This window comes from Gobio gobio, assembly GCF_949357685.1.
Source record: "Gobio gobio genome assembly, chromosome: 3".
Classification (NCBI taxonomy): domain Eukaryota; kingdom Metazoa; phylum Chordata; class Actinopteri; order Cypriniformes; family Gobionidae; genus Gobio; species Gobio gobio.
Window position 1 is genome coordinate 50,148,128 of NC_137099.1, and position 13,791 is coordinate 50,161,918.

At 39.4% G+C, this 13,791-nt stretch overlaps 1 protein-coding gene across 1 annotated transcript in view; it reads right to left on the reverse strand.

Annotated features, from left to right (window-relative positions):
• The window catches only part of neurl1aa (neuralized E3 ubiquitin protein ligase 1Aa), a 56,332-nt gene that overhangs the window by 24,893 nt on the left and 17,648 nt on the right, over positions 1–13,791 (reverse strand). The window contains exons 2-3 of the mRNA XM_079812234.1: positions 13,166–13,407; positions 7,169–7,490 (exon numbers count right to left, since the gene is read on the reverse strand). Coding sequence (XP_079668360.1) covers positions 7,169–7,490; positions 13,166–13,407 — 564 coding nt within the window. The remainder of the gene's footprint in view (positions 1–7,168; positions 7,491–13,165; positions 13,408–13,791) is intronic.

Consider the following 13,791-nt stretch of genomic DNA (forward strand, 5'->3'; position numbering starts at 1 on the left):
TTTGACACTTCAAAAAGTTCATAAAGAGATTGCAAAATGAATCCATATGAATTGAGCAGTTTAGACCAAATTTTCTGGAGACTTGATCGCTTTATATGATTAACAGATTGAATTTAGGCTTTTATTCACATATAAACATTCATCAACGCACACATCAGTTGTGGTAAACAGAAACTCAAGCACGTTCGCTTGACGTGTGAGAACCAATGAGGTTCATTCTCGCGTTACGCAGCACGTTTGAGCTTCTGTAAGAACCAGACGTTCATTCTTGTGTATTTTTTATTTATTGTAATTTAGTAAATTACTCTTCATGTCATTCCAATTCACATTCCAACAAAGCGGCAACCTCCCGCAGTTTCTCTTGAAGCCAATACGGAAGTGACATGTACTGCAATTCACCGACTGGCCGCTAGGGACAGGCTCCAGAAGGGAGCAGAATCTAATTGAGCCCCATGTTAAAATGCCCAACTTTACAGCAGAAAAAAACACAGTCTGGTACAAATTGTGGTTTTGGTCTATACAGCTAATTTTGCCCTTCATGACAACTGTGAGGGGGATGCATTTTTTTATAACACATTCATTTACATTATATAAAGCATTAAAGTTCTGCATAATTAAGGGCGTGGCCACTTCGAGTGACAGGTGGAAAGCCATTTATCTGCTGTCTGTTAGTCATCACGTCACTTCAGCTCTGCCCACGTTCTGCCTTTTTGCCCATTTTCTGTTATCCGGGAGTGACGTGCGATGACGCGCTGCCAAGATGGCAACGGCCAGCTCGACCCTACTTTACGCTTCAAAACTGCTCATCAGAATCCTATGGGTGAAGTCACGAACACTACGGCCATATTTTTTTACAGTCTATGATTCCAACACATCAATGTAAATGGTGCAAATTCGGGCCTGCAAATTGGGTAATTGTGTTTAGTAAATAATTTTGTGCCCCTATATGATTTTTTTTGGGGGGTGAATTGGTGCTTCCCAGTGAGATGGTTTACCAGCTTTTGCTGCATTTAGCCTGGCCAGTGTATTTCAGGCGAAGGTAGCTGAGGGCTGGGTTATTTATTAAACAATATTCCAGCCTCATTGCATTTCCAAATGCCTCAGGGGACGATTTAATTTCACCATTATATTCTGGAACCCTGAAAACTACACCGCATTAGCAAGGTTCAAGGTCCAGCTAGACTTTAATCACATGTTAGAAAGAAGCCTGCAGAACTGTCATGGCATCACCTCCTAGCTGCAGGGGCGATAAAAAGTGTTGAGGAGCGGATATTACATGAGAAAGGGAAGTTCAGACAGGAGATCACAGCGTGCGAGTGGCTGCCTCTAAGAAATGAATGAGTACGTGCAGGAGGCTGATTTACTGCTCATAGCTATATTTTTCCTTGTCAGAGTTTTATTAGTGACAGGGAGAATTTTAACACCTTTTAGAAGCAAGGATATAGTATATCAGTGTCACTGCCTATTTCAAAAGTGACTGCAAAAGCCTTCTCTTAAACATAAAGTATGTATTTTCTGCGCCACTAGTGTCACAAAATGGAACTTGAATGAGCATATTTGGTGTGGAGGAACCAGACTGGCCTGTACAGAGTCCTGACCTCAACCCGATAGAACACCTTTGGGATGAATTAGAGCGGAGACTGCGAGCCAGGCCTTCTCGTTCATCATCAGTGCCTGACTTCACAAATGCGCTTCTAGAAGAATGGTCAAAAATTCCCATAAACACACTCCTAAACCTTGTGGAAAGCCTTCCCAGAAGAGTTGAAGCTGTTACAGCTGCAAAGGGTGGGCCAACTCCATATTAAACCCTATGGATTAAGATTGGGATGTCATTAAAGTTCATGTAAAGGCAGACACCCCAACATTTTTGGCAATATAGTGTATTTTGAACATAGGAAAAAAAAAATCACCTTTAACAATAATGATCTTAATTTGTAAAAATACTCTTACAAATTACATACAAATTAAGTTTTTAAAAAAGTTTTTCTTTTTCTTTTTCTTATTGTTATATATATTTTTTTAATAGTCTTTCCCAAGATTCAAGACTAAGATAAATTAGAAAATAATCATTGTGCTTTATGAGTTATGGTGTATTTATGAAAGACTGTCCTCGAATGCATGCAAACTTCAGACCATGATCAATGTACGTTTCAGCAATGCATGCTCATACACACCAGCATAATAGGCATGTTATTCAGTTGGACAGGTATCTGAAAGGATCTCAATCCTTGGTGAAAGCTGTGTCGCAAGAGTGGGTGTGTATATTTGTTATTGTATACAGTTTAATCATCTGTATGTGTGTGTGTGTGTGTGTGTGTTTCAAAGTCACAGGTGCATGAGAAAATTTCATCATGTATTTAGCCCCGAGGCACTCGAATCAAAAGATAAGAACAGCTGAAATTACAAGAAAGAATTTATGGCATCTGTACAAATGGGCCATGGAACGATCAAATTCATTTTCAAGCCTCATTCTGTAAATGGTTTACAAATGGTTATTCCATTCCCAATCAAAGCTGTATTTTGAGCACAAGAACTGATGAAAAAGCGTAAAAGGTTAACATGAAACTGCATCCACAACCTGGATTTTTCTTCTGTAATGCGACATTTCTGAGTGAGACAGAATGTTCAAGAAGAAAAATGTAGGTTGGGGCTTTTATCCATTGGGATTTTCATCCATCGAGAAAAGTAGGCATTCACGACCAAAATGAAGTTAGACCCGATTTTGAGTTTGCATATGATTGTGGAGGACTACCCCCTTCTGAAACACTTTTAAAGCTTTTTAACTGGGATGTGGAAGCTAAAGGTCAAGTTCACCCTCAAGAGCATTACAATGGAAATGCATTTTTTTGGTGATTTGCTAATAATTTATTGTTATTTGGTTGGTTGGTTGTGCACCAGCAGTTCACAATAAGACCAAGCAAGTCTATTAAGAAATGAAATACTAAACAGGGTAAATGTTTGATTCCTAGCTTTGTACTGTCACAAGTTCTTCCTTCCTGCGTCCTGTAAATAAGGGCATTACATGTCAGCCCACAGGAAATTGAGACTCAAATGTGATTGTTTCAGTTCTGGCATCAGCACTCCAGGAGCAGCGTTTGATGGAAATACAGAAAGAGCTCTTTTGATCTTGCTCTGCAGGCTCTACACACATTTACAAACCCTTCTGGGAGAATGTGACGTACTGCTGAGACGTGAAAAGTTCCACGTGTCGGATGAGTAGTTTGCTTTTTTATGTTTGTTCACAGTCTATGTTGAAAAAAAAAAATGGTCTTGATATTTTTTCAGTGCTGAATCTTACACCTATGCTTGAGCTGTGCTGCTTACATGGACAGTGCTGTTATCTGCGAATATAGGCGGTCGAAATAAATTGCATGCAGCATGAAACAGGCTTACATATACAGTATACACGCACACATTCTTTGGTTTCAGAGTGGCAGTAGAACGTTGAAGAACATAGGTTCAGCAGTGCATGTCAACGCTGTCTTTGTGAGGCAAAGGTACAGATAAAGTTACTCGCGCACACGTAACGAAACACATCCCACACCGTGGACAGATAGCAGACAGAGAGGCTGCCTTCAATTGCCACAGAGCTCAATTAGGATAAATGGAGCTATCTCTGGTGTATGTGACCTGGTTCTATAATTAACCCTGGGGGATGACAGCATTAAAGCCTGCTGCATGTATGCGTGTGAGAAGTGAATGTTTCGCCTCTTACCGCCAAACCTCCACTTCAAACACAAGCACGCGTACACACACCGGTACATCAAAGCATGGCGTATGGTATGTTCTGCTCATGATAATGTTGACTGTGATTATATACAGCAATACATCTAGACCGCTGCCGTCAAGTTTAAGCTCTCTGATTTACTGTGTATTTAGAGCTAGTGCTATTCTTGATCACACACTTACATAAACGGAAAAACAAAAAAAATCTTAAAGGGTTAGTTCACCCAAAAATGAAATATCTTCCATTAATGACTCACCCCAATTTTGTTCCACACCCGTAAGACCTCCGTTCATCCTCGGAACACAGTTTAAGATATTTTAGATTTAGTCCGAGGGCTTTCAGTCCTTTGAATGTAAGTGTGTGCACACTTTGCTGTCCACGTCCAGAAAGGTAATGAAAACATCATCAAAGTAGTCCATATGTGACATCATTTGGTTAGTTAGACTCTTTTGAAGCGTCAACAATACATTTTGGTCCAAAAATAACAAAAACTAAGACTTTATTAAGCATTGTCTTCTCTTCCGGCTTTGTTTGAATCCGCGTTCACGACGCCACAGTGACGTCAGTGACGTCAGTCACAGTCTTACGTCGTTGTGTTCTTTTTTGGCGATTAGGGCATCCGGGATATGCACACTTAACACTTAAAAAAAATATAGAAATACAAACAATGTAGAACAGCTTGTTTACAGCGTGCGTCTCCCTCAGACTACAAACGAAGCTCTGTCGCACCAGATAACACGTCACAGCGTCTTACGTCAGCAGCGTCACTGTGGCGTCGTGAACGCGGATTCAAACAAAGCCGGAAGAGAAGACAATGCTTCATAAAGTCTTAGTTTTTGTTATTTTTGGACCAAAATGTATTGTCGACGCTTCAAAAGAGTCTAACTAACCAAATGATGTCACATATGGACTACTTTGATGATGTTTTCATTACCTTTCTGGACGTGGACAGCAAAGTGTGCATACACTTACATTCAAAGGACTGAAAGTCCTCAGACTAAATCTAAAATATCTTAAACTGTGTTCCGAGGATGAACGGAGGTCTTACGGGTGTGGAACAACATTGGGTCATTAATGGAAGAAATTTCATTTTTGGGTGAACTAACCCTTTAAGTTTTTAAGACAAAACCACAAGTTTTTGGACCACAAAACAAGTCATAAGTAGCACGAGTAGGGTGAATTCAGGGTGATTGGGACACTTTTTGCCATTGAGATGACTTGGAAAAAGTGTCCCAATCACCCCTGAATTCACCCTATATTTGTGTCCAACAATAGCCAACAATACATTGTTTGGGCCAAAGTTATTGATTTTTCTTTTATGCCAAAAATCATTAGGATATTAAGTAAAGATTCCATGTTCCATGAATTTGATGTTCCATATTTAGTAAATTTCCTACCGTAAATATATATAAAAAAATTATTATTATTAGTATGCATTGCTAAGGACTTCATTTGGGCAACTTTAAAAGTGATTTTCTCAGTATTTAGAATTGTTTGCACACTCAGATTCCAGTATCTCGGCCAAATATTATCCTAACAAACCATACATCAATGGAAAGCTTATTTATTCAGCTTTCAGATTATGTATAAATCTCAATTTAAAAAAATTGATTGACCCTTATTGTAAGGCCTATTTTCCACAATAACTTGCTTTAAATAGGGTAAATGCTGATTTAAGGGAAATTTGAAGAAAATGTTGACATGCACCCTAGTTTAAAGATGTAATGATGTCCTATTTGTGAACAAATAATTAATTTAAGTCAGATATTTTTTTCAGTGAATTAATTCAGTTCACAAAACTGTCTGAATGATTAGTTCAAAACTTAAACTAGTCCTCAAGTTCTTTTTTTTCTTCATGACAGTATTTCAGAGCAGCCAGTTTATTATCCCAAAATGTATGTTTTGTGTTTAACTGAAGTGAAAAAAGCACTTTTAAATTGAAAAATGTTAGCTTAACTCTTTCTCCATCATTGGCGAGATTTTCTGTCATTTATGACACGTTTCCCCGCCATTGATGAGTTTTTCCGGCAATCCATGTTTTCACTGTTATGCGGTAGGGGACGCTATTAAGCATCTTCTGAAATAGTAAAGAATCTCCAGATCCAAAAACAAGGGAAGAAGAAGCACAAACAAGCGATAGAAGCATTTCTTATGCACATGTAAGCTAATATATAATAATATAAATCAAAACTGCCTAATGTTACCGAATGAAATGTCGAACCCACAAAGAGGTACAGGACTGTACAAGCTTTGGGGGTGTAGATTAGTGATATATAGTCCATTTAATTTCCGTGAACCGGTTCTTTCATTGCACCAGTAAAAAAAACAAATCCGATTCACCGGTTCCTACGTCATCACGCAATGATGTTACTGAGCATTTCTTTTTCTATCAAGAATACTTTGCATAGGGAGGAGACAGGCAACAGCCTGACACATGCATGCTGAATGTGTGATTGCTTGATTAACAGGTTTTCATAGACAAAGGCCTTAAATGACAAGAATTTGGGAGGAAACTGGAGGAAATGGTTTGTTCATGTACAGGCGAAACATACTGTACTCGTACACTGCAAACCCTAACGCTCAAAATAATGAGTAGAGAGAATTCAAATGAAACAAAATTATTTCAATCAAATGAACTTTTATGAGTATTTCGAACTTTTTTTTTCTTTTGAGTTCACAAAACTGACACATTTTAAGTAATCGGAATTGTTTCATTGTTTTGAGTTTCATGAACTTGTTTCTTTTAATTTAGACAAATTTAAATTTAATTGAAACTAGGCTGGTGTTTTTTTCCCAGTATGCTTTGCAATGACACTCAAAAGGGAGAGTAAATGCTAAAATTAAGTATTACATAATGTTTTCTGTGCAAGATTAATGTCAAGGTGGCTATTTAGTAGTGTTTAATGTTTTGCTATGACAGTTTAGAAGAGTTTCTGTTATGTTGGGACGGGGTACCATCATGGCAACAAGTGGAGCATTAGCTTATAGTTTGAGAACAGATATACAGTATGTTAAATGTTCTATATTGCTGTACTCATTTAGCAAGTGTGCTTTGCTAATGCCATGAAAGCATTGTTACCAATTAACAAGGTAGCATTTATTTAATTCATTTCCATTACTAACAACATTTAAGTTTATCATTTTAATTTAAATGTATGAATTAGCTTACTCAAATATTTGAAGTTAAGAGCAATTAAAATGTATAAAGAGTATAAAAGGAAAATCTGCAAGTTCAGCTTACAAAACTTTAAATTTCTGAACTTAAAATAAAAAAATGTAACCGATTTGCCAACTTATTTGGGCTTACAGTGTAAAATATTCATAAAGAATGTTTTTGCATCCCAAATAATACACGCAACGTTCAGTATTTTCATTTTACACTCTGTTAGAGCAGAACATTTAGACCTGTCCTTAAACTATGCGGACAGTTATTTTTCTTACCCAGCAGTTGCACTCCTCTGGTCAGACCGTAGACATCTATGAGGGCCCACAGTGGCTCTGTGGTCCGAACGCCACTGAAGAACAGCATGGGGCTGGAATCGTTGATGCGGTAAAATACTCTCCCTTTCTTATCCACCCAGAAAGAAATGAGGTTTCCTTCGTTTGCAAACTCTTCTGGCAGGGCCTTGGCCCAAAAGCCGCTCTGGGACACCAGGTCAGGGCAGGCGTATTTGGGCAGACTGTCGGGGTTGATTCGAGACGGATCTTTAGAAGTGAAGCCCAGACGGAGAGCGCCACTCCAGCAGCACTGCTTTTTAGTTATCTAAAGACAGGAAAAAAAGGATCTGTTATCTTTACGACATAAGGCCGTGTTCTTCATGATTCATTGCATAGCACAGAAATGTTCACTCATTGTATCTTTAGGCATGCAGCAGCAGTACCCTCAAAGGGGAATCTTTGTAACCTTATTTGCCCCCAAAATGTTCATAGAAGTACATTAAGGGTACATATTACTACTCTAATGTACTAATATGCATCTAATTGGGGTAGATAACACAGATTTTTGCAATTTTTTTCTGACAATGTTTAGAAATTATTGTTTTGATTTATTTTTGTAATACTATATACATATAACATATGGGACACACTTTATGCAGCCACTAGCAGGACCAAAAACAAAATGAGACATTAATTAGTATTTCATTTTTTTTTTCCTGTGGGCTGAAAAGGTTCTAATTCTTTCTTTTAAAACCTCTAAATGTGATTATTTTCAATTTAATTCCATCTAGTATTTCCTTTTGTAGCAGTGCTGAAGGCCAAACAGGGGGCATGTTTTGTGATGGTTGTAAATGGTTCAGCGTAGGGGACAATTCAGGGGATGTATGAGGCAGTCATGTGGTGTGTTTGGACTAGAGAAGCTCTGTTTTATTTGATTTACAGTAACTCCAGGAATGAGCACTACAAACATTTCAAGAACATGATGATTTATGTGCTAGCGGCCATGCGCTACTGAGAATACCAGTATTGAGAACTTGACTAATGAGTGAGTTTACACACAAAACCATTTGTGTATGTTGGTAGAATAACTGGTTAGGCTAAATTGAGAGTCATAGTCTGGGGTAGGACTGTTTATCTTAGATTGTTACTGCGTTGACATAGGAAGAGGGAACTTGCGCAACTTCTCTAGAGGGGTACTTTTAAAGTACAGTAAGGATAGAGGGACAAACCAAGAAAGACAGAAAAAGAAAGCACTATTGCAGGTCGTTCCCATGTGAAAGGTGACGTTGAAACAAATAGAATTGCAAGAATTTTACTTGGGTATGCATACTAATTTGAATTGATTTGAATTTTGGCATCAGCACAGTACACATTTACTGTATGTGCGCAGCCCAAGTTGGTTTCACTTTATTTTGATGGTCCCCACAGAACACATTCTGTTGACTTTAAGTAACATTGCACCTACATGTCTACTAACTCTCAAAAAGTGTTAGTAGAGTATTAGTAGACTGGTAGGGTTAGGGTTCGAATAAGTTGACATGTACTTGCAAAGTTTCTGGTAACACTTTACAATAAGGTTCCATTAGTTAAGGTTAGTTAATGCATTAACTAATAATAAGCAATACATTCGTTACAGTACTTGTTAAAGGGTTAGTTCACCTAAAAATGAAAATAATGTCATGTATTACTCACCCTCATTCCGTTCCACCTGAGTACAGTGGTTTAATATTAATATTATAAAGCAACGATAATATTTTTGGTGTGCCAAAAAAACTAAATAACTACTTATATAGTGATGGTCATGAGTTGAATCATGATTCGGATCGCTTGTCAAACCGCCAAACTGCTGATATCATGTGACTTTGGCGCTCCGAACCGCTGACTCGATACGCTGTTTCTTAACGCTTCCGAAGCTTCATGAAGCAGTGTTTTGAAATCGGCCATCACTATATAAGTCGTTATTTAGTTTTTTTGGCGCACCAAAAATATTCTCGTCACTTTATAATATTAATATTGAACCACTGTACTCACATGAACTGATTTAAATATGTTTTTAGTACATTAATGGATCTTGAGAGAGGAAATGTCATTGCTGGCTACGCAGGCCTCACTGAGCCTTCGGATTTTCAACAAATCAATATCTTAATTTGCGTTCCGAAGATTAACGAAGGTCTTACGGGTGTGGAACGGCATGAGGGTGAGTAATAAATTACATTATTTTAAATTTTGGGTGAACTAACCCTTTAATAACATTAATTACTAAAAATACAACAGTTTCTAATTCAGGTTCATTAACTAATATTAAGAGATACAACTTTTGATTTTAATCACATATAAGTAAATGTTGAGATTAACATTGACTGAGATTAATAAATACTTTTTTTCATTGTTAGTTCATGGTAACTAATGTAGATAACTAATGTTAACAAATGAAACATTATTGTAAAGTGTTATCAACTTACTTATAGTCAATTATATATCATGTCTGTTGGGGGACCATCACAATAAAGAATTAGCAAATATTAAGCAGACTACTGAATAATAATAATAATAATTTGTTACATTTATATAGCGCTTTTCTAGGCTCTGAAAGCGCTTTACATGGAAGGAGGGAATCTCCTCAACCACCACCAATGTGCAGCATCCACCTGGATGATACGACGGCAGCCATATTGTGCCAGAACGCCCACCACACACCAGCTGATTGGTGGAGAGGAGACAGAGTGATGAAGCCAATCGTATATATATATATATATATGGGGATGATTAGGAGGCCATGATGGACAGAGGCCAATGGGCAAATTTGGCCAGGATGCCGGGGTTACACCCCTACTCTTTATCGAAGGACACCCTAGAATTTTTAATGACCACAGAGAGTCAGACCTCGGTTTAACGTCTCATCCGAAGACGGTGCTTGTTACAGTATAGTGTCCCCATCACTATACTGGTGCGTTAGGACCCACACAGATCACAGGGTGAGCAGGCTCTGAAAGCAACCCTGCTGGCCTAATTAACACCTCTACCAGCAGCAACCTGGTTTTCCAGGTACTGACTAGGCTCAGCCCTCCTTAGCTTCAGTGGGAAACCAGTCTTGGGCTACCGGGTGATATGGCTGCTGGCTGTACTATCACTCTACTGAGAGTTAATTGAACTACGGGTGATTCATAGGGTCCAATAAAGCCTGCTTATATGTAGCTATTTTTTAACTGTTAAAGGGGTGGTAAACCACGATTTCACTATTCTAACTTTAGCTAACGTGTAATGTTGCTGCTTGAGCATAAACAACATCTGCAAAGTTACAACGTTCAAAGTTTAAAGCAAAGGGAGATATTTGCTTTTAAAGAAATCAGTTTCTAAGAACTACAGCAAGCGGCCAGTAGGCGACTACACACATTCCTCCAGGGTTGGTGACATCACCAGGCTCAATATTTACATAAACCCCTCCTCCGAGAATATTAAATAAGGGGGGGTGAGGCCATTTTGTATCGCGGCGCTGTCGTGGTATAGTAGGCTGGAGTGTTGTTGCCGCGATGCCGAGGAAACGCTGTTATTTTCATCCGGATTGCAGGTCTGGGGTACTTGCTCTGTTCAGCCTTCATAGGGACGGGGGTGCGTTGCAGAGCGTTTAACATACAGCATGTTATATGCACGTGTGTTTGAGTCAGCGGGGAATCAGGCACGCGGGGCTCCCTGCAGCACATCTAACAGAGGAAAACATCCACCGTCTTCGCGATTTCAATGCCAGATTTGCACAACGTCAGCTGCGTGAAAAAAACACTGCCGGTGTGTGGATGCATGACGCGCGCGCTGCACATTTCACTGAGGACAACACAAACTTCCACAAACTTCGCGAGTTCAATACAGGATATGCACAACGGCTTGTCCTGAAAGCTGGATTTACAAACAGAAGCTGTTCACGGGCCACAACCTGTAAGTCTGATTTATTTTTCATCGATGTGTTTTCCTGTAATAGGTTGTAGCAAGGAAGTTAAAAGATGACAGCGCTGTTCTGCAAACCAGTCTGTTAAATGCTCATTCATACTTAACGTTATCCGACGAACACCTAACGTTACAAACACTAACGTTAAAATCTCAACAGCGAACCTGACATTAGTGTAAATGATTCTTTGATTAGAGCTTTTATGTATTGTTCATCTACAGGCATGCTAAACATGGTTCTGTGTGTGATTTGGCTAACTTACTAGTTAAAGCCAGTGCTTAGTGTTTGTTTTGGGTTAGTTCTTGCGACAGATATTTGGCTATAATCGTTCTAAAAATACAAAAGTTAAAGTGCCATTCAGTAGCGATCATTATAGATCCGCAGTCTTTACTCTTGAGGACTGAACAGGTTCTGCTCGATCATCTTCACTCAAATGTTCTGGGTCTGATTCGGGCTCAGATTGGTATGGTTTTATTGACGCCGTTGTTTCTAACACTGACCAAAGCACAGCCTCCGGTAAGGGGCGTGACGTTTTCGACATACGTGCACTAGGCGTTTAGCGAATCACAACACACTGGGCCAGCTAACCAATCTGAGCCCATCGCGTATTTTTGAGGGACTGGCTTCATACAACCCGGAAAGCATCAGACCGTTTTACAAGGAGGGACAGAGCAGTGTAGAATAAAGGTCAAATATATGAAAAATAAGGCAATTTTTTTTTAAATGAAGCATGAACACATGTTACAGTGCACCCCACAAACACAGTCAAGCCTTCAAAAGAATGTGTTTTACCACCCCTTTAATGCGTCATTGTTGCATTAACTTGCCCTAATTTCTTCACACACACTATTCGCTGCCCTCTGAACTAGGGCTGGTCCGAATAATTTTTTGAGCTTCTAAGCTTCAGTAGTAATCAACACAGAATATTCAAAGCTTCGAAGGGAAGGGTCTGAACATATTCTTCTCTCAAATAAAGGCAGGAATCTCGAGAAGTGACGCACCTCACACGGACAGGGCTTATATGCTCCGAGAACGGACACTGCACTAGTGATACAAAACACAAAGGTCTGTTACGTCCCAGTAAAAAGCTCCTATATTTTGCAATAGATTCATTTAGATTGATAATAATAACAGGTAATAGGTGCAAATTCGAAAACAAAACTAAAATGCGCACGACCGCACTCTCATTCGTTGATGGCCCCACAGTGCGCATGCACTGTAATGTGACGGTGAGGGAAAATTTTCTTACCGTCACATCCCTAATGTAGAATGGTAGAAAGGCTAATACATTTTGATTCTATTATTCTATTTTCCGCAATGTCAAACGAATGCAGCTTAACCCAAAATGCAAGCTCAGGCATGCGCTTCTTCCATATAAGCTCATGCAGTTGTGCGCTCTAGACAGAGAATACTCCGTTGCAGGGAACGCTAAGAAGAAGCAAAAGTATAACGAGGTTGGGTTCCTATTCAACTGTCCATCCTATTAAAAATGGCTATGCTATAAGATAATTGTAAAAAAAAAAAAGGAGTATTGTATTTCGCCAGATTTTATAGCGTAAACATATGCAGGCACGAATGAGAACCGTTTTGATGGGGAGGCCAGGTGTACACGACCCCCCCCCCCCCACCCCCACCCCCACCCCGAATACCAACCCATCAAACGAATATTCGAATATTCTGGTCCAACCCTACTCTGGACATGTTTTTCCGCACCCTATTGATTGAAAGGATATAATCGGGCCTGATCATCGGCTGTTTTTAAACAATCGGCCATTGACTGGTTATTATTGGCCAATACAAATCAGTGCATCTCTAGTTACAAGTTATGGGTTACATATTTTAACATCGAGAAAATTATACCCTACCTACACCTTTTACAAAAAAGACAGATGAGTATGTTACATCAACGGCCTCTTTGCTGCAGCAGACACTCGGAAGTGTTCATATGTGCCTGTGTGTCATCCACTTGAGTATTCCAGACCGGCCATCCCCCCAGATTATGCCACAGTTACAAAATATACAACTTGCCCTAGATTGATCTATGCGCTAAAGGTTCTTACCTTTAAGCGGACCTGCTCATAAAGAGCAATGGGCCGGTTGCTGAACGTGATTGCGTTGCAGAAGCTGGCCTGCCGTTTGACACTCCTCTGTGCTAGATCCATGACTATCTGAGACCCCTTAGCGTTGGGGTGGAAGAGAAGGGGGCTCACAGGGACACCTCCGCACGGATGCAAGGGTAAACAGCGCTTCGGTTTGTGGTGGCATCGGTGAGCTGTTGAGGGGAACGGTCCACCCAGAGAGTCTAGAAGAAAGAAAGACGATTTATTAACCATGGTCAGTCAATAGGGTAAAATACTGCAAATGATCATTTTAATGAATATATAAACAATATAAAAATACATAATGGTGTGAAAATAAGTCTTCTCTGAGCCATAATCATGTTTAGACCCCTGGCTCAATATGACTAAAGCCTGGCCTTTACTTTCAAATCAATGAACCGCATAAAACAGCATCAGCCTTTGCATGGTGAGATTTGTCTGACCCCATTTCACACAGTATTTGAGTACAACGTTTTCATTGGACAAAGTGATTTTTAGTTTTGTAGATAAATCTGATTCATCTTTTCCCAACAGGCAGCACTGAGCGGTTCAATTTCAGTACTGAAGCGTAAAATGCTACAGCTTTT